Here is a 22,856-nt window from a genome sequence, read left to right on the forward strand (position 1 = left end):
TTCTGGACATACTTGTACAAATGTGAAATTTAAATAAGGTACCGTACTTCTATGATCGTTGTATTCTACAATAAATCTGGTTTGTTATCCATAATGTTCTAAAAACCATTACATTTTTTGTAAGCTACCCAATGAAGCCATTTTGTGTGTCAAAAGTTTGTTTCTTAATAAAATTCTTAATTAACAAAACAAACTGACAAGCTTTCATATTCATGTAAACAAATCTGTTCAAAGCTATTTAATTTCAGAACATCCGTTAATATTGCTGGAAATCTCCACACACAAACACATGCTTAATATAATATTTCTATATTAAAAAGAAAACGTGTTCAAAATGGAAATCTGCCAAACCAGAAAAAATATTTGGCACCAAGTGATTCCAGTTTAAACAGGTTTTACTGTATAACATATTTTTACACATAGTATGTGTAAATAACCAATCATGCATATGTACAGCGAAACATATAATGAGAATATGTGTTTGGCTGTACTGTAAATACACAGGCCTAAGAATGGCTATTCCAAGTGGATTATATAATTATATATATATAAGACATTTCATTATTTCTAAAATAATTTATAAAATGTTTTAAATATTAACATAATACAGCTATTATATATATTCTCACACTAATTCTACAATTAATAAATTATTTAAAAACAAATAAATTATGTAATTTTTCATATCTCAATATAAACAGATATATTATGAATAAAATGTTGTGTGTTCAAAAATCTATATTCATTAAAAAAAAAAAAAAAAAAATCAATCATACAACACAGGGCTACCAAATTTAGATTATGCTTGAAATTTTTAAAATCATATTTTACTAATTAATGAACAGACAAAATATATTCAAGTTAAAAATCATAAATAATAATTTATTTAAATTTAAAAACTTGGCTTATATAATTATACAGGGCAGGGAGAAGAAATGAGTTTAGTTGTGAAAATGATAAACTAGTATATTATCAAAATGTTTTCTATCAATTCTCATTTCAATCTGTAATCACAACTTGAATTTATTGGTTATTTAATATCTTTTTTACTATATAAAGCTTATAATCTTGCAACTGTAACAACTGTGTGTTCACTTCCATGGCAACCATGCTTAAATGAGTTCAGATACCTTTTCTTTTTCCTAGTTTTTGATTTGTTTAAAATTTTAATTGCCTTCATTTAAATATTATTTTTAAAGTTAACTGACTGCTATACTATTCATTACTGATTGATTACACTAAATTTCTACATAAAAACCACAAATAATCACTATGAAAATCTTTTAGCAACAAGGAAATTAACTATTATGTTAAATTTATGTAAATGTTTTTGTTCATTTTAAATAAATAAAATGATTTTTATTTGTGGTAGTTAACTAATTTATAGCATAATTACAAAAAACAACTTAAGGGAAAATTATTAGATATTCATTGTGAAATGAAAAGTACTTTAAAATGTATAGTAATTCAAAATGAAAAGTAATTAAATAGATACATGAATATATAGGAAAAATACAATGGAGAGTTTCTTAATGTAGAATAACACAGAATTACAATGGAGAGGTTTATTATGGAGTAAGAATTATTCATTTCATTATGACACTGCAACATTTAGTAACCTGTTGAAAGTCAATCAGGAAAATATACATAACACATTGTATGGAATAAAATAATGAGATTATAAATGTGTCTTTCAATTTATTAATGTTTAAAATACCATATATTGCAATTAATAAGATAAAATATTGTGCTACAAAAAATGTAAATAACCAAAGAAGGAAAAGAGAAATCTTTTAAGATTTATTTCTTCAGTTAAAACAGTGACTTATGTTAAGTAGTTAAAGATGTCCTAAAACAGGATGAAATCTTCTGAATGAAATATTCTGGAAGAAAACTCACTGTACAGTGAGTTTTCTTCCAGAAGATATATAAACCTTGGCATGAGTCTTTAATTTTAACAGGATGAAAATGTTCCTACATGAAAAATTTAAATTGTTAGCTAGCTGTCTGAAAGTAAGCATTTTTATACCCAAAATATCATTGAAAATATTTGCTAATTTTAAAAATTACTTAGTTTGATGATAAAATGCACAGATAACACATGCCCTACTAAAATAATGTTCCACACCACCTCTATTCTCCCAGAATGAAAATTCTAGTGCTGTTAATGCATAGAAGATGAATAAGAAAAAATGCAAGAGAAGAAAAAAATTTAAGTTTGAAATATTGAAAAAATTCATATTGAGAAATTAAAAATATTGAAGGAAAGAATTAAATTTGAAATATCTGAATAAAAAGGACCACTCTAAAAATGAACTGAAGTTTGAAATGCTAAATAAATAATCTTTAAGTTTGATAAAATTTAGTACAGAAGAAGTCAGTCAAAATTAACTTGTCAATTGGTTATGCAAAAATGAAAAAGTTTATTTTAATGTAATAAAAAAAAGTTGAAGTTTGCATAAAATTTTTAAAATGTTTGATCTGATGCACTAACAATTGATATTCCTCTTCAAACATTGAGCTAAAGATATTATAAGAGAATAAAAATGTTTCTTAATAAAAATAACTTGATTTCCTAAAATAAGCATTTGAGTTATCTTTATCAATATGGTACCAAGTTCACAAGAAATTTTTAATATAAAGTAGATTACAAATACCAAATGTCCTGTTAAGAAATCACAAACACACATTTTCCTCTAACCTAAACATGATTAGGTCAGACTGACTGCACGTAGTTACTTTCTGCAGGGAAAAAAAACTAATCTATCGTTGTTCCATTAGTCTTTATAGTATTAAAAAATATATATATATATATATACTTTTAAGCTCTAGCTGCTCAATAGATAAATCTGATGACTGGGCTAGACAAATAATCACTGTTGTAATAGAATAGCATTAATATCTTAAAATAGTCTAGTGACATAACAATATAGTGAAACAACTTCTGAGATAAAAAATGATTGTCCATTAAGAAAGGTATTTGTGCAAGTTTTATAACCTTTAAAAAGGTAATCATAATATAGTAGCCATCTCATTATATTGTGGATTCAGATATATCTTGCTTTTTTTGGTCCCCAAATTTTAAAAGCATTTGAGTCAATAAATTTTAAAATATCAATTTCCATTTTGCAATGAAATATATTTTATTCCTATCATTGTCCTTGAAACTACCACTACAGGTAAAACAATAAATTTGTTAAGATCTAAATAAGCAAAGCAGGTAGATGAATCAATTATCATTTATGTTTCCTTTTGATATTAAAAAGCTGTTTATTTATTGGCTTTAAGTACTGTCTCCACATTTACAAGTTTCTGTAAATTCGAAATTTCATACCTTTATGTGAATTGATACAATACAGTCAATTCACAAAGGTATGAAATTTGAAACTCACTGCAAAATGTGTAAGGAAAAGATTTCTCTATTTCTGAACAGAAAGTTCTAAAATTTTCACCCAATAGCAACTTTTTATTTATTTATTGATAAGACTTTGTCTTGTTTATAAAATCATACTGCCAGCTTGTGTTACCAGCTCAGAGGTATGAAGGAGTACCTGTCAGGAGTTGCAATTTGGCATAGAGTATTAGATGCCCAAATCACTTGCACATAAAAAAAATCCAGACTTTTAGGTAGTCAGGGGACCGAGAACCAAGTCAAAATAAAAGACAAAATGGCGACCCTCTTCTACAAACAGGCAGCTCACCCCATCAAAGTCAGGTGGGGAGAGTACCACCCACAGTCATTCTAGGAAGTGAACTCTGACTTTAGGACTGAACACACAGTATTTTCTTCGTTAAATAAAATTTGTAATCTAATTTTGTAGATTTGGAAGTGCTTGAAACATGACAATAAAACAGGGTTTTATGTTGGTACAAGTGGGTTTTTTAACATTATCTAGTATAGTGAAATTGTGAAACCGATAAAAAGTTGACGTGTAGGGCAGAGGGCGCCACCATGTGACCTTTGCCCTCTGACCTCACTTTGCTCCCAAACTCCAATGAGGAGTGAGAGCTTTTCACTTCATGTTAGTTAACCTTTCGAGTTGATAGCCGTGCCAATCTTGGATTTGTATTATATCTCGACACTATTGTAAATATTGCATAGCCAATCCAAATAAAGTAAATTATTTGCCTGGATCATTTCTCAGTTAATTTTTACTGGCAAAATAAAAGACGTGGACATCATAAACAAGATAGGATGTGCTACATACAGGTTTTAGCCATGCCACTAAAGACATTATATTAGAGTTATTGTTACATCCGATGACGTTATAAATCAAGTTAAACTGTATTGTGGCCGTCAGCCATGTTATTGTATATTCTGTATATTTTATATTGAATTAGTCTTAGATTTTCTTTGTTTCTTTGTCTAACTTTTTTGCCCTTGGGGGAGGATTATCTTTCCCTCGATAGTCAGAACAAAAGAGGGAGTGAGGCCCTGAAGCAAAACGGACAGAAAGAGTGCCATTCTGGGTTGGAATCCCGAAGAGGTAGGAGGTGAAAAAGTCAGTGCTCCAGAAAAGGAGAAAAACGATCGAAGACAATTCGCATTTTTCACCGGATGCTCGCCCTCTGTGGTGTTTAAAAAACAAAACTATTCTATCTGGGTCGTTTGATTAATTCTTGTGTATTATCAGCAGTAAAGATGAATAACAATAGAAAAAGCAAAGCTTTCTGTTGCGTTCTAAATTGTAATTTCAAAGATTTACGGGAGCCTAATATAAGTTTTCGTCTATTCCCACACAAAAAACAGATGATTATTCGGAAATCGGTAGGTTATATTTTATGAGCTTCTCCGAATTCTGAAAGAGTGGATTAGACTGTTAAGAATTTGCGGTTTTCCGATTGTCCAGCTTTACACGAACAAGTTATTGCTGTCAATTTTAAAAGATAGTTTCTTAAAGTTTAAAATGCTAGTAATTTTGTGTGGAACACAGGGTCGGATTTAAGCATTTCAAAACCCTAAGTTGAACTCTGTAAGTCACCTTACCAACCATTTACAATTTTAGAAGTCAATCATAAAAAGAAAAGAATTAAATCAGACTATCCCTCTGATTCAATACAGTTATTGAAAGAAAAAGATGTGAGGTTTCACTAGTCTTCTGTTTTATAACTGAATTTAATTAAATTTTTATACCCATTCCATTAAAAATCTTTTTAAAAAGTGGTTTTATCAATTTTTAAAAAAGATCTTATGTTAATTCTTAGAAAAAAAATTAATGAAATACTACACAAAATAAAAAGTAAAGTATATTTTGTTGGTTTGTAAAAAAATGTTTATTACAAAATTCGACTTAATTTTTTTTTTTTTGTACAAATGTTTGAGGCTCCCTTGAAAGTCGAAGCCTAAGCAACAATTTACATAGCTTTTTACTTGTAAATCCAACCCTGATAGGACAATGTCAAAGCTGATGTTTTTAACACAAAGGGCACAAATATGCATAGAACGATCTCGCTCACTTGTTTCGATACCTACATAATGACGTATCCCGCTAGCAATAATTGTTCTGCTACTATAAAATTTCTCAATAAAACAGCTACAAGCAGCATATATCATATATATCGGACAGTAATATATGATTAATTTTACATTACTAGTTACAAGCGATCCAGATAAAGTAGCCATTTTGTAAAAATTCAGCGCCCTCTATAGTTCATGAAAAACGCGAATAAAGTGCAGAGAAAGATCATCGAGGAAAGATGACTAAGTTCGAAAGAGAAAAGATTATAGACGAAAGGTCTACAAAGGGCTACAAACAAAAAAGAGGGAGGTCCGAAGTTGTTTCCTACCAAAGAACACATCGCTAAGAAAACCCGGGTATTTCTACCACTTTTCTTATCTTTCCTTATTTCTTCTATTCTTCCATTTTTCTAAGTTTTAAGTTAGTATATGTTAGTGTAAGTGAATACGATCCTCGTCAGACTGTCGCATGTGTGCAAGTTAACTATTTTGAGGATAAATACTTAATGCCTGTGTATATAAAATTCTGAAAGTTGTAAAGTTGGGATCTTATGTAAAGAATCTGTTTCAGAGAGAATAAAACTACCCTGTATTAAGATTTGTTTTGTACCATTTCACTCGCAGGATCGTGTACCTACTCATTACGAACACCACAGTATATTGTTTTGTGCAAAATAAAAGAATAATTTCAGACGATACAATAGCCATGATTATTTTTTTCAAAAATGGGAAATTTTCATTAGGCATCAACAAAAATTCAACCTGGGCTGACACGCAACAGAAAGAAATTTTGACACAGATAAGTTAATTTCACCGAAAATGCATCGTGGGCAACCTCGTGGACATGACTGGCAAAGTTTGAACAATCACGCTCAAAACTAGAGATACCAAAAGAAGATTGGAGAATGAGAACGAGACTGCCAATGAGCATCAAAGTGATTCCGCTTGGTAGTGCAGTCTCCAAGATATAGTCTTGTCCCAAATACGACATTGCCATTTTACTTGCTATTTTAGAATTCTTGTTATCATTTATTTTTAAATTTTTGTATTTATGTTCTATTTTCACATTTGATTGTATAACTGAAGATGATCAGTTAAACTGATCAAAAGCATTATTTAGTAAATTTCTTTGCTGGATCTTTTAAAGGTGTGTTTTTTTGAGTCTAATCTATCCAGTTAATACAAAATATATGGATACATTTTTAAAAAGCCATTTATTGTGAAATACAGTACTGTATTATAAAATTGCAACTGATATTTTGTTTTTATACGACAGTATTTGTCTTTAAATGTCGTTGTTAAACAATAATGCTAAATGGGCACTTGGGATATCGATGTTTACATAAACGTCATTTAATATGATATAACCATGAATAAAATTCAGTATTGCAAAACTAATCTTATTTTATATCAGAAACATTTGCTGATGAAAGAATAAAGGATAGAGATTTACTAAACAGGTTATACATGCTTTGGAAAGCCCAGAATTTTTATTTCTGAACAAAAACTTCTAAAATTTTTATCCAGTAGCAACTTTATTTTGCTTTTTAGAGAATTTTTACTCTAATTTTATAAGTTTTGAAGTTCTATTATATGTTTTAGTATTTGTTTATATTGTACCACCAGATATATCAGGCTTTTTCTTTGTCACCCAACAAGTGCAATGTAATGAAGGGCTACTGGACTGGGCTACTGCAATATCTTTTTATTTATTAACATAGAATACACATACCCTGCAAAAATTGTAATATGACACATTATAGTAAGTGATGAATTAGAGTCAGTATTACTTTTTAAAATATTCAGATATATTTGTTTTTTATCATTAATTATAGTAATCTGCTTCTCACTATGCATAATTAAATTTTGTAGTTTTAAATTGTCTTTTCTATTGATGTGAAACTGCTTGGAAGCTGTTCAGTCTACAGCTTTTCTATATGACTGAATTGGTGGCTCTAGTAAGTGTCATTTTGGTTATGTAGCTATTGCCATCACCCAGATCATTCTATGTTTCTTGACTGAATGATTGTTTGAGTCTTGTAATAGCCAATTATATAATGAAAAAAGCTAGCCCTTAGCCCCTTACTATGCTACTGTATTATCATCAACTCCAGATAATTCACCACAAACAGCTTTCAATTTGATACGTCAATTTCAATTTTCAAGCCAACCATTTGAGGCTTTAAAGACCACAGTACCTATTCAGATGCAAATTGTAGAGCTTTAGCTTGTATGATCAGCTCTAATATAGAAACATTGCCTTTTGACTCTGCAGAACCATACTATGACTACTTTTTCAATGAGTGCGCTATTCCCATTTGAGGCGGCATTGAGTTAGAATTAGAAAATCCAATTTAGCCTCAATGGAGACTTTCCAATGTCTATCACATACAGTGAACAGAAGGATGTAACTCTACTCCCATGGCTCCACCAGATATTCTCATTTGTTGGATCTGCTGTTCATTGTCATTATGGTCCATTTGCTGAGTAGCTAGCTCTTTCAAATCTATCTGATAAACAAAATAATAGTATATACAAATATGTTGCACTAACCTTGTATAGCTTTGCAATTAATTTTTACTGGAATTTTTAAATCAGAATTTTAGCTTTTGAATTGAAACTGGAACATTTAAAAACTGGAAGTTAAATCGAACTTAGATTGCATCAGAAAAATTTTTATAGAACACCTGAAGAAGGTCCTAGGGTGGATTAAAAACATTTCAAAAATTAAGTGCAAAGCTATACAAGGTCAGTGAAATGTATTTGTACAGCCAGCTCTTCTTATTTCTTGACAAACTTCCACAGTTTGTATTTTCCCATCTTGAACACTTCGGCCAATTTTCTCATTCTGCACTTCTCTCATTTGTAATATTCAACAATTTCTATTTTCAAAAAATACACTTATGTAAAACCAGATAACCAGAGTGATTAGTATTCGGGTCGCAAACGTTTTCGTAGCCTCTTCTAGGCTCTTCTTCAGGCTTATTTCTATTTTCTCCTTTAATGTCAGTGATTTATGTGGAAAAACATCAACACTCAGATTCTTTTTTCAAGCATGGAAAAAACAAGTTCTACCTTCTGTACTAATTAAGAATAAATGAGGATGCAGACAAGGACAATTGTCAGCTTCTTATATAGTACTTTCTACTGTAAAATATTATTTTAAATAGTCAATCAGCAATATAGTTGCATTTACCAATTATTTATTGAATTGAATTGAATTGGTTGCACAACAGGCCAATCTGTTCAGTCCAATCCAGATTAGGGCTAGTAACTTGCACGAAGGTCCATCTTCTTGCTTATGATATGCTTGACTAATAATCAAAGATAGAGGCAGAAAGAGTAAGTATTTAGAAAAATTTCACCATCATTAGTGACAAGAAAGAGAAAGATGAAAATGGCACAGACAGCAGATTTGATAATTGTAGGGCTAAATGACTTCCACAGAACATTATTAATGTTGTGACTTTCCTGTTCAATGTGTAATGATAAGCAAAGTGTTGGTGTCGTTAAGATTAAATTTGTCATTTCCACACAATCAGAATATCATCAATGTATTTGGCATACAATAAAATATTTCAATGACAACCCTTTTGACCTATTGTTACATGTTAAACAGGAATGTCCACAGAACAATTTTCAACCAATCTTATTGATATGATATATGTTAATTAGCAGAAACAATGTATTTCATGCACTATGATCATATGATGCATACTCTTTCTACAGATTGATGTGAACAGAGAAACTAAGCAGACTCCTACAATGGCAAATTAGCCAACAGTAATTTTACTACTGTGTTTACTTAAGATAATTCCATTAAGATGCCTAAGACACACTTAACCTCTACATGTCCACTCACAGATTATTTTTCTTTTTGAAAAATAGACAACTCAGAACAAATTTATGTCAACAGAATTGATTCTGTTGACATAAATTTGTTCAGTATTTTTTACATAGTAAAGTAAGTTATATCAATATCTTTTGTGATATTGTTATATACATGAGCAAGGGAATTACAGTGTGAGTGAAAGAAATAAGTTGCAAGAAGCAACTGTCTACAGTTGTTATATATAGTTGTATTTTAGTATCTTGAATGACATTAAGGTTATTTTGGACACATGTTATCTTGCTGATCAAACCCACACAACATAACAAATATCAAAGTTGAAAAACCTCTTCACCTTCAGTGTTAGGCTCTTGTGAATCAGCACTGGATTCGATGCTCACATTTTCACATGCAATCATTCTCAGTGTCATTTGAAACCTTGGAAATGCAGCATTTTTTGAAAGAGTGCACACAAGGATTTCCTGCAATTTTTATCCAAGTACTTATGACACTATAAACAGATTAATCAGATTGGGCTGATTTGACTTCTTAAATATTTACTATTATGAATATTGGTCTAATAAAATTATTAAAATGATATAATAAAATTAGTGGCAGAGAAATAAGACGCATGGCACTAGAGGTTGCTAAGTGTGACATATTACATCAAATCCAAGATACACACTATTTTCAGAAACTGAAAATGAAAAATAGCGTCTTAAATTCAAGTAAATACATATATCATAATAAAATTGCTCAGTTAAATCAATTTTAAGACTCAATAGTGAATACAATATTGAGTTTTTGGAATCAATTTGACTGCAACTGCAAAACTCCAAGGAAGATGACTATATGATCTCCTAGTATACCCAATAGTACACCAGTAGTATCCATTATGTTCCTAGCTTATCAGCTAATGTAAAATTCCAATATAAATTTTAAAGGTTTATTTAATTACTCAGTGATCATTAAATACTTGTCTATTATCATTGACAAAGTAATATGGAAGTCATCTTGCTTTTCTATTAACTATCAATGTATTAACTTCAAACAATTAAGTTAATAAGAGACTTCTCATTAATGTCCAAGATTGGTTCAATGAAAATGAAAGACAACAATAACCTAATGATTTAACTGTTAGATAGATATAAATATTAGTACAACATAAAACTATATAAAACATCTAAGTTTTAGAAGATTTTAACTAGCTTTCTTTCATTTGAAATATTAATTTTAAATAAATATACAGTACATTATAGTACACTTATTTTTTTGAGGTTTTTTTGGTTAAAATCTTATTCTTTCATCTTTACCTTTTTTACTTTTACTTTGCTAATTTATTTAATTACTATAGTCTCTCATGGAATGATGGTTTTTTTTATATTTTCTATCTCAAATTCTACTATTAGAGGCATTTGCTGATAATTCTACAAAAAATTGAGATAATACAACTATTATTTAATTATTTAAAACATTTTTAAAATGAATGAATCATTTAAATATAATAAATATCTTCAAAATACAATGTAAAAAACTTTTTCTTACAATTAGCAGCATTATTTCTTTCCTTCAGCAAAATCAAATATATATCTATCTTCTTCATCTATATTAAGAAAACAAAAATTTATTAATTGATATACTATATCAAACTTTATTAAAAAACATTTTTTTTTAATATTTAAAATTCAGTTAAATATCTTAACTGAATTTTAAGTAGCGGTAAGTACAAATCATTTAGGTAAGGAACAAAAAAGAACAGAGTTAAATAGTGAAATTTAGTAGTGCTGTGAGAGGGATGAAGAAAAAGAACTGATACGTAAATCATATAGTACTATTTAATTTAATATTTTAGTGAAGTATGAATAAAGCATGGCTTGAAATTTTGCACTCCTTTATGGCTTGTGCCCTAGGTGATTGTCTAATTTGCCAAAATGGTACTGTCCGCTCTGCCTCTTTATATAAGCTACCATGTCCAATTTCATCTCATCATTATCCTATCCTGAGTTAGTAAACAAAATACACACAAACATAGGATTTTTCTCTTTTTTTTTAAGTTCAGGTGGCCTCAAAACAGAGATATGCAAAACACTTGGATCAAATTTGACACAATTCCAATACTTTCCCTTGTTATGTATACATAACAACAGGGAAAGTAAAATAACAGTTTAGGTAAATATAAAATATAACACATGGCCGACGGTAATACATTGTATAAGTATATAAAAAAACAACGTTTAACAAATTACTTTGCTTTTCGTTTATTCTTCCGTCGTTCGCTACCAGTTGACCAGTCCACATTTCCACAAATACGAAGGCGACCTTTCTTTATAGGCTACTGCCGACGTAACAAAATGTAAAATAGGTAAAACGTCCTCTGGAGCTATCGCCACTTTCCGTAAAAATTACAGTTTAGGTAAATATAAAATATAACACATGGCCGACGGTAATACATTGTATAAGTATATAAAAAAACAACGTTTAACAAATTACTTTGCTTTTCGTTTATTCTTCCGTCGTTCGCTACCAGTTGACCAGTCCACATTTCCACAAATACGAAGGCGACCTTTCTTTATAGGCTACTGCCGACGTAACAAAATGTAAAATAGGTAAAACGTCCTCTGGAGCTATCGCCACTTTCCGTAAAAATTACAATTTAGTAAATATAAAATATAACACATGGCCGACGGTAATACATTGTATAAGTATATAAAAAAAACGAAAATGTCGTATTTGTGGAAATGTGGACTGGTCAACTGGTAGCGAACGACGGAAGAATAAACGAAAAGCAAAGTAATTTGTTAAACGTTGTTTTTTTATATACTTATACAATGTATTACCGTCGGCCATGTGTTATATTTTATATTTACTTAAATTGTAATTTTTACGGAAAGTGGCGATAGCTCCAGAGGACGTTTTACCTATTTTACATTTTGTTACGTCGGCAGTAGCCTATAAAGAAAGGTCGCCTTCGTATTTGTGGAAATGTGGACTGGTCAACTGGTAGCGAACGACGGAAGAATAAACGAAAAGCAAAGTAATTTGTTAAACGTTGTTTTTTTATATACTTATACAATGTATTACCGTCGGCCATGTATTTTATATTTACTTAAATTGTAATTTTTACGGAAAGTGGCGATAGCTCCAGAGGACGTTTTACCTATTTTACATTTTGTTACGTCGGCAGTAGCCTATAAAGAAAGGTCGCCTTCGTATTTGTGGAAATGTGGACTGGTCAACTGGTAGCGAACGACGGAAGAATAAACGAAAAGCAAAGTAATTTGTTAAACGTTGTTTTTTTATATACTTATACAAAGTAAAATAAATATGAGCCCAAACACTTTAACTTTAAACTTAGGACCAAATTACAAGAGCATAAATGTTAATTTTACCAACATTGCAATTTACAACTTTTTGGCATCAAAACGAAATTTTTTTTCTTGCATAAAATTTGACAAAGTACTTAGTAAAATATAAAGACTATTTTCTTCATTTTGTTCTAATTAGGTTTAAATGCTAAAGTTTTTACATTTATCAAATATGGAGAAGCTACTTGTTTTACTGTAACTGACTTCAGACTTCTCTAAGTGCACTTAAATAACAACCAAACCTTGACAAAAACCTTTAATATGCAGCCTTTTTTATTAACTTTTCAAATGTTTTGGGCAATTTGAATGACCTTCGGAAATAAAAAAAAAATCAAACGATTCTCATTTTTATAAAACAAAATTTGTTTTGGAACTAAAGGGAGGAAACCTAGTCCAAATTTATTAGTACAGTACATTATAATTATTATTTCCAAATTATACAGCAGTTGGAAGGTTATTGTTAACAATTACTTCATTTCTTTGAACAGATTTAACTTACTAAAAACTTAATTTTAGTAGGTAAAACTATATTTATGGGATGCACCTTACTTAATTGTATAGCACTAACAAAACAAACTTATATTTATGTCTATTTATTATTCATGATGACAAATTGTCAGATTGTCAAATTGACAGATGGTATAACAAACCAGACTTATGAACATCTGTTTTGTTATCAGTCTTGGCACTTTTCCATGTAGGTCTAGCATGTAAGTATAGGGGATAACAAAATAGACTTATTGCCATCTATTCTGTTATTTAATTTGATAACTTTTCAAAATATTTTCAAATTTAAACTGTGCATTTTTTAAATCTTTTTTCAAAATACAAAACACCAAAAATTCCATGTTTTTTTCCATTAAATCCCTAAAGGAAACTCTTTTCTCAAGTGTTCCTACTAGAGCAAACAATTTAAAAAAACTTTACTTCTGTAATTACAGTTACTCAATGAAAGTAACATTATGCATGCATCAGTGGACCTTGTATCATATGATGCGATTGAGACCTTGTCATGTCACTCATGAATAACAAAAGCAGAAGAGTGCTGATGAATTAATGAAGGATAAAGATATTTCACGTACAATAAGAATCAATCAATAGAGCTTCAAGTCAATAGTTTCTGTAACAGTAATTCAGTAACAATTGCAAGAACTATAAACTGAAGCATGACAGAAGAAAGATGTTAAATTATGGATCTGTAAGTGATTAAAATAATCATTTCCAGATTGATCAGTTCCAGATCAAATCAGTTCAAGTAAATATTTCAATACATAGTTTTTACTATGTAGGGAAATGACTATCATAACATTAGAAAATAATTTAATTGAAATCTTTACTTCTACATATTATTTTAAATATGTTACTTTGTATATATACAGTAAAATATCTTAAGGGTGTATGATTTTATACTATATATTAATTTTATTAAAGTGATAATATAATTTTAAATTAACATTTATAAATAACATTCATAATTTGTTAAAATTCTACACTAAAATGTTAGGCAGTAGTACTTCAAATTTTTTTTAACATACAATAAGATAAACTAAAATATTTAAAAGTAAGGTTTTCCTTAGGATGTTTTAAAAGATAAATTTGAAATCTAAATACTTTTTATTGTAATAAAGTCTAACAATAAAAAAAATATCATTTATTGATATTTGTTTTAATTCAGCAAAACTCTTATTACTTTTAAAATGAAAAACATTTTAAAAAAATTATATACATTAATTGTTTCAGTACTGCTTAACACGTGAATTACAACATAACTCTGAATAATTATTTAACATTCAAAAAACTAAAAACTTATCTTTTGAACTTTTTACAAAAAGTTGATTTTGTTTTGATAAAATACAATCAATTTTTTTTCATAAAAGCCTGGAGGTCACATTAGTTACAGAACATTCATTGAAAACAGAATATTCAAGAAAGACAGAATATCAAAATTAGTAACTAGGGTAGATGTACCAGTTTTGGCCAGTGTAGTACCAGTTCTGGCCAGAAAACAAATTTAACTTAAAAATATAATCACAAATGAAACAAACTTTCATTGTTAACTGTGTGAACAGTTAACAATAAAAGTTTGTTTCATTGGACAGATTTGAATATGTGGTGATTATATTTTTTAAGTTAAATTTTTTTTCTGGCCAGAACTGGTACTACACTGGCCAAAACTGGCACATCTACCCTACAAGAATTTAATGTCTTAAAAACAAAAGAAATATTACACACTAATTCTTGATATGTAGAAGATCAAACAGTAAATGTCTTTTTTCAGTATATAATTTATTTAGTAGGTTAAATGACATGAGTCATTTAGCCAATTAGTTGATATATTTAAACTAGTATTAAATGTGCTCTAGATAATGAAATGCATCAATGAATCACTTCTAAATCATACCTAACATAAATATTGATAATTGTCAAAATTACTGGCTTATGACATTTTTTTTATACATTGCTTTGACTAATAATTAATTTAACAAATTTGGTAATGCAGACAGGCAACAATTATTTATTCATTAATATTGGAATGAATGATGTTTATTTACTAAATTTACAAAAATATCTAACATGAAAATTTGACTCAGGATTAAAATGTACAACTTTTGCAAATTAAAAAGATATGTTATCAGTCATGTTATTTGAACTACGTGAGCTAAACCTCTACCAAACAATGTATTTAGAATTATCATATAATCTTTATGATTATTATTGTCGACGGAATTTATTTTACTTAAAGCCATTCCAAGAATATACAACTACATATATTTTTATACCTATTAGCAGATACGTGCACACAAATGAATATCTATATTTGATAATAACTGACAATTATTCATATTAATAACACCATAAATAATAATCACTAACTTTATAGGAAAATTTTATAAAAAGTATTTCTTTAATATTTTTATTTGATATAATAAACTAGAATCTCAACTAGAGCAGTAATAATTCAGATATTAGCAATTGTGTACATAATAAAAATCCATAAAAAGTATTTTAAATATAAACATATTTCTTAATTATTACATCATATATTTTTCAATTTCAATGGTGTTTATATTTCAGATAATATTAAATGTAGTAAATATTCGTATTGAATTTAAAATTTATGTCATTATTATTTCGAAACGAATGAAAACTGTAAAATCATGAAGCAATTGTACAAATTGTTTCCAAATAAAAATGAAAAATTTATTATAAATTAAAATAAATAAAAATTAACTTCTAATTACATATAAACTAAATTATTCAAAACATTTCTGAAATATTAACCAAATAATTATTTCCATTTTATAAACAACAGAAAAAAAAACCTCAATAAACTTACAAGTTTTTAGATAAAATCTTGACTAATTTCTATATAATAAAATACATTTGAAAAATAAAAGTCATTGTCGGAGCACTTATCTATGTTTGCAATATAAAGTGAAGGGGTGTCGTGATAGATTAACAATTTTTTCCTAAGTCGATTTTTCAAAACATCTGATACTTTCAAGGATCACAGTAACACATCCCATTCTATTCAACCCACTCAGTTTCCTTCGCTTACAAATTAGGAATGCAAAATCACAATTATAAAGCTGTACACACAAAATAAGATTAACCATCGTATAAAATACATCGAAAATTTTTGCCATCAACTAATTTACAGGTCAATAAAAATTACGTAAGAGTTCATCAAGCCTATTTTTTTAATAATGAAAGTTAAGCCTAAAATTAAGTGTCATTATTTTCAAAATAAACTGCCAAGTAAAATACTTACATTAAAAAAAAATAGTAAATGTCGTTACGTATAAAGAAACGATTCCGTTAGTACGAAACACACAAAAGATACAAACGGCTAACGAAACTGCGGTAAATTTTATCAATCACCATCTGACGATCCGTCGACCATTAAGCAGATCCGCAGCAATTTTTTTTTTTGATTTCTTGAGCAAATTTCTAATTGTGATATTCTAAATTTTACATTAAATAATATTGTCTTTAATATATTAATATATATTTTAATAATATTTCGATATTAATTGGGCGTATCGAATATTATTTTAGTATTTTTTCGAATGCGGTTCAGTGATCCGATCGTCTGGTTAGAGTTAATATGGCCACAGTTTCGTGTCCTTGTAAGACTAGAAATGTTTGTCGGAATTTTGACTATAAGGCCGTGTAAAAGTGAAAATAGAACGATTTTATTTATTAGGAAAGCTTAAAGTTTATATATATTTATTTTATCGAATAAATACTTTGGAAGTCCCGAGTCATAATGTATATTGTGTGTGGTAATTCCATTAAGCCTAATCTACTGTAGTGTTTTTGAAATGAATTAAATTTTTTGGGATAGTTTTTTTTTAAAATAAAAATGTCTCCGGTTGGAGAAAAAACTCACGAGAGGATAATTACTCATCCTCCTCATTATTACCAAGAATTGCCTTCTCAGCAAGAGGAACGATTGGAGAAACTGTTTAAGCAACTCGATGTGGATGGAGACGGGAGGATCAATATCAAAGATTTAACCAAAGCCTTCCAGAAATTAGGCGTTCCGTACGATTCAAATCATGTCCAGGTAAGGTTCGTTTCGATTTAAAGTAACATCTATACAAAAGTTAACAAAATACGCCATAGAGAGTAATTCATATTTGGTCTGCAGTTACAATACATAATACGGTAGTAGGTAAATAGAAATTGATTTAAAAGCAACTTTTTAAAGATCTGGTGGGTGTAAATATCCCTAATTATGAAGATTATTGATTTAACTTGGAAACGAGTTTTGACTGATTGGTTTGTAGAGTTGTGTGTGTGCTTTGGTAACGCTTTCTGTGCCCAAGGTAAACTTGAGTACTTTTAATTTTGTGTTGGGTCAAATTTCTTAGTAAAAATAATAAATGAAAGAACATTCAGAATTTGTTAATTGTAATTGTAATACTAATTAAAAACTTTATTTTTATACGAAATATTGAATTGCATTTTTAAAATTTAGTTATTTAAATTTTAAAAATGGAATCCAATATTTGTTGCTTGTTAACAGAAAGAAAATTTTAAGAATACTTTGATGGTATATATATTACAGTTAATACTATATATATATATTTTAAACTGCACAGTTTAAAATTTCAAGTATTTTTATTAAAATAAATTTGTATGGCTATTTATAGAGCTGTTAAGGATTAAACAACAGAATTAGAATAAAGTGAGATTGTATTTCTTAACTTTTGTTTTTAAATATAGAACATATTAATGTCACTATTATAGTATAGAATATTTAATGTTTGACCTTGAATAGTTAAAGAACAATTGATTATCAAGAGTATTTTCAGATTATCTCAGGATTTTATCTAAACTTTGATTTTTTTTCCCCAGTTACTAGCAGAGCTGTAGCAATGCATTGGCAATGGGACAAGTGCAAGGGTGTGAGGTGTGAAAGGCACCAAGTATCCCTCATGCCTCATAAACAGTCTCTTAGTGCTCTCAGAGCAGAAAGAGGCCTATTATACAGAACTGCATTCATCTGAAAAAAAAATAATAAATTAAAAATTTATACCAGTAAACAATTTTGTAATGTGGAAAGTTTTGGGGATAAGGACACTATACCCGTAACTCCCAAACAATTTTTCTGAAAATTTTTGGAAACATTTCCTTGAGAAATTTCAGAAGTTTTGGAAAAAAGACATAGGCCTTATAAACATTTATGTGCTGTGGACTAAAAACTAATGCATTGCCAAGAGTGGCAAAAACATTGCTATAGCTCTGGTTAAGTTGTTGTTTGTTAAGTTATGGCAATGCAAAACACTTGAATGATCTGCCTAGGGGGTTGCCTTCTGGGAGGTCTTTTAAGGGAAACTTTCCCCTATTTAGGTGTTACAGACTGGAGAAAACCCAGAAAACACCATGTGGCCAGCCCGTCCAAGTGACATTGCAAACTCACGACTTAACTCCCAGCGTTCACGGTACAAAGACCACTTGGCCACTGGTGGGCCCTCTGCTTAAGAGAGAGTATTTGTAGTATTTAAATTTATTCTTTTTATCTACTAAATACATACCTATAATGATTTTATAGTTTACGCAGATCTTTAGTTCTAAGTAAAATTGTCTTATTTTTGCATTCCATTCTATAAAACACCCATTTCAATTTCATGACAAATTATCTTAACAAGTTGAAATTTCCAAATATAATGTTTGAAAAATCGAAGGGTTCTTAATCTATGCATTTAATATAACCAAAAAGTTAAAACTAAGATTATTAAATTGCATTATTGCAAGTAAATGAAGAATAATAAATAGCAGAGCTTTGTTTAATGTAGTGACTACCACAGCAATTGCCTACAGTAGGTGATTCCAGTTGCATAGATTGTGTATAAGCATTTGCCCATATAGGAAGAGATGCCAAATGATGTCAAATCTACATTCAGTACTGTACTCAAGATTGCACTGTTAAATATTAATAAACAGTAATTATCAGTTACAATTTTCTTAATATACCTTTTTGATAATTTGATAAAAATATAATAAATGTTATTAAGATTGCTTGAAATTTTTTAAAATCAAAATTTTTCAAACTTTTTAAAGATTAAATGTAAATATATTTGAAAACAACAAAAAATTCTAGGGCAAGAATACAGAGAATGAAATTTCAGGAATAATCCAGGACCACTATTTGGTATTCTTTAGTGATAGGTATAAATTTTGCTGAAGATAACTAATCACACAGGAAACACACCAATAATTGATTTTGCCAACTTTATTAAAGAAATGCATTTCAGCATTCTACCTCTATTCAGTCTATTGCAGATCTATTTAATTAAACAATAAATGCTAAATAATTCTAATACATAGTACTGAGTAAATAATATATTAAAAAGTTTAAATGCAGTAAATTACCTTTTGACTGTTTTTTAAAATTATATTAGTGACCACTGGATGAATCAACTTTGTATTCATAGCCTAATTTTAATTTTAATTATTAGTTTGATATGAATACAAAGTTGATTCATCCAGTGGTCACTAATTTAACTTTAAAAACAGTCAAAGTTAATTTAATGCATTTAAATTTTTTAATGTGAGTATTATTTACTAGTTTCTTTGCTGTTGTGCAGAGAAAAAAATGGTGATGCAGTAAAAAAGACCCCCCTCCCAGATTTTTATATTTTGGACTCAGGATGCTTTGAAACATTGAGAAATGCAAACAAACTTTGGGTAATTTCTGTATGTATGGATGTTAATGTGTGTGTGGGGCATAAAGCTTAATAACTCCTGAGTTTTTTGTCAAAAATTTCTGAAATTTCGCAGGGAGATTTGTTTAATAAGGGGTTTGAGGCTTTTATATTTTGGTGATTAAAGATTGAGGGGGTGGGGAGATAAAGGTCACATAACTCCAGAAGGGTCAGATTTTACTCCTTATTAGCATTTACAATTTTTTATAAAACTCATCCCTACCCTCAAAATTAAGCTTTTTGCCATTTTATAATAGTTAGAAATATAATTTTTTTAATAAAATATGATATCAGATGGCACCACCAAAATTTTAAATGTTACCAGGAAAGTGGAGCAACTTGTTGCTGGTTTATTCAATATGGTGTATTAGAATTATATAGCATTTATTGTTTAATTAAGTAGATCTGAAATAAACGACTGATGAAGAGCAGAAAGCCTGAAATGCATTTCCTTGTATAATAAAGTTGGCAAAGTCAATTACTGGTGCAAATACATAATATATGATTTTGTTTTCATCATGTAAACTTAGGTAACTGTTACTTTTTTATACTTTACTGTAGCTGGTAGGCCTAGAGCTGGCTGGAAAAGAGAAAAATACCAGTTTAAAATATTTTTAATTAGTCCCAATGTTTTATTGAGCTGCAGTCAAGTCATACAGCTTTAAAAGCTTAAAAAATGAACTGATATACAGAAAGTCTAATTATGGCATGTTAAATTTAATCAGTTGATATCATGCAATAATTTTTTGGACTGCAATTTGAAAAAATTATAGACCTATAAATTCCTGCTGTCATCTCTGTCTTTCCTTAATCTCAAGAATGGAGTTAGATAGACGAAAGTTGAGACCAGATATGGAAAGATTAAGGATCCCTTGAACTTCTGATGCAAACCAAAAGTCACATTATTTCAATTCAAAAATTTTCCCCTGTGAAAGGTGTTAGATGACCAGCATGGCTCTATTGCTAACAGAAAAGTATGATGTATCTACAGGGCAAGACACTACTAATTTGAGGTGGAGAGCATATATTTTAAATTAAAAAATTATTAAAAACATGATTAAAAATTGCAGCCCAGCATTGTGACAATGTCACAATACATTGTTTGTTCTATATTCATTTATTTAGAAGGGAAAAGTATAAACAGAAAACTGTCTGAGAAACTTTATAAATATCTCAGTACAATCCATATATTTTAATATTATATACTTTTTGTATCAAGAATTTTCTCAACTAGATTTTATACCAAATGAAATAATGTAGCATGGTTAGTTTTGATCAGTTATTTATTAACTGATGCATAATTTAAAAATTTTATAAAAATGATGAAATACTGATCTTTTAGCTAGTTTTTACCATTTAGTTAAAGAATGAAAAATAACAACTATGTTCTATTTTAAATTAGTCATGAAAAAATTAAGTTAACTATATGTATTAAATTGTCATTGAATCAAAGGAATTAAACTTTTATGCAGTATATTTTAATCTTATATAATTAACAATATAGATGAATATTTTGAAAAATATGAATAATTGTTTTTTAATTTCAGAGGTTTTTTGAAAAGTCTGACTTGGCAAAGAGTGGACATGTAGATTTTGCAGAGTTTGTTCATTATGTTATTGAACATGAAAAGCGATTGATGGTAGTTTTTAAAAGTCTTGACGAAAATAAAGATGGTAAGCTATGAATTTACTTTTTCAATAAAAAATTATTAATATAATACATTTAAAACAAATAAGACTTCCATGTTTTTAATATCTTCTCTTAAGATTGTAAAATAATCTTGGATATATCTGGATTTATATGTAATAAATTATGTTATAATTTGGTTAAGATCAATAATTATCATATTTAATATTATTCACCAGATAGATAATTTAATACTAATAGTTGATCTAAACTTGGTAGTTCTGGAATTTTATTATACAGTATTTTCAAACATACTTAATACCCTTTGTTGTTTATAATTATTTGGATTACACTTATGAATTATTTAGAAAATGATTTTCATGTTAACTCCTAAATGAAATTTTGGAATAAGTCCAAAGCTTTGTTTAGGAATTAACAGCTATGACATAGATCTTTGATATATCTGGATAATTTCAGTTATAGTTTTGTCATAATTATATTGTTTATTAACAAATTAAGAAACCAGTTTGGCTGATAGAAAATTTTAAGATTTTAAATGCTTGTAATTAGAGTATAAATTATTATTCTAAATATTTGCTCTATTAGCAGTTGCTAGAATAAAATAATGGTTTTTTTTTTTTAATTTGAAAAATTAAGTAAAATATATATTAAAAAATTAATAATGAGTTGTATAACTTTTCCAGCAAAATAAATTTAAAATTGTATGTGGTACCATCTGTTATACCACCTTTGTAAAAACCTTTTTACCTAATACCACCTTTTTAAAAAAAATTTTATGTTAATGATGATTATAAAATGGCAAAACAAAAATTAAATTTGAGAGTAGAGATGAGTTTTATAAAAAACTTGTAAATGCTAGTAATGAGTAAAATCTTCATTAAGTCCAACTCCACTTTACACACAACCACCTCTATCTCCCCACCCCTCAACCTTTAACCACCAAAATTTAATAGCATCGATCCCCCTAACATATAAACCTGCAAAATTTCAGAAATTTTTGACAAACAGCATGGCCGTTATTAAACTATAAAGTGGATGAACAAAATCATGCCACACAAATAAGCATTTATGCATACAGAAAAACCCCCAAATTTTTTTGTATTTCTCTATGTTTGAAGGTCCTAAGTCCAAAAACTAAAAATCTTAGGGTGGTCATTTTTTGACCAATCACCATATTTTCTGTTATATATAACAACTGGGAATGTAAAAATTGTGTGTAATGTATTTTTTACATAATACTACATATATCCACATATTTACATATATTGACTTACTAACTTGTTTGAAACTTATAAGAAAAAGTGTATAGAATAATTAAAAAGTTATATTGAATTATATATTT

General features: G+C 28.6%; 2 protein-coding genes across 4 annotated transcripts in view; one reads left to right on the forward strand and one right to left on the reverse strand.

Annotated features, from left to right (window-relative positions):
* LOC136978111 (early estrogen-induced gene 1 protein) overlaps positions 1-22,856 on the reverse strand; it is a 62,538-nt gene that overhangs the window by 35,990 nt on the left and 3,692 nt on the right. The window contains exons 1-2 of one of the 2 annotated variants that reach the window (XM_067273771.1): positions 16,425-16,582; positions 10,833-10,890 (exon numbers count right to left, since the gene is read on the reverse strand). The gene's annotated coding sequence lies outside the window, so the exon portion shown is untranslated. Of the gene's footprint in view, positions 1-10,832; positions 10,891-16,424; positions 16,583-22,856 lie in introns of those variants that run through there. The other variant, XM_067273772.1, reaches the window with a different exon arrangement.
* Positions 16,707-22,856, forward strand: part of SCaMC (Short Calcium-binding Mitochondrial Carrier) — a 102,061-nt gene continuing 95,911 nt past the window's right edge. The window contains exons 1-2 of one of the 2 annotated variants that reach the window (XR_010881171.1): positions 16,707-17,222; positions 21,414-21,540. Coding sequence is in view for 1 of the 2 variants with exons in the window: in XM_067273770.1 (XP_067129871.1) it covers positions 17,019-17,222; positions 21,414-21,540 (331 nt within the window). In the remaining variant the exon portion in view is untranslated. The remainder of the gene's footprint in view (positions 17,223-21,413; positions 21,541-22,856) is intronic. The other variant, XM_067273770.1, reaches the window with a different exon arrangement.

The sequence above is a fragment of the Centruroides vittatus genome, unplaced genomic scaffold (genome assembly GCF_030686945.1).
Source record: "Centruroides vittatus isolate TY-2023 unplaced genomic scaffold, ASM3068694v2 contig_488, whole genome shotgun sequence".
Lineage (NCBI taxonomy): Eukaryota > Metazoa > Arthropoda > Arachnida > Scorpiones > Buthidae > Centruroides > Centruroides vittatus.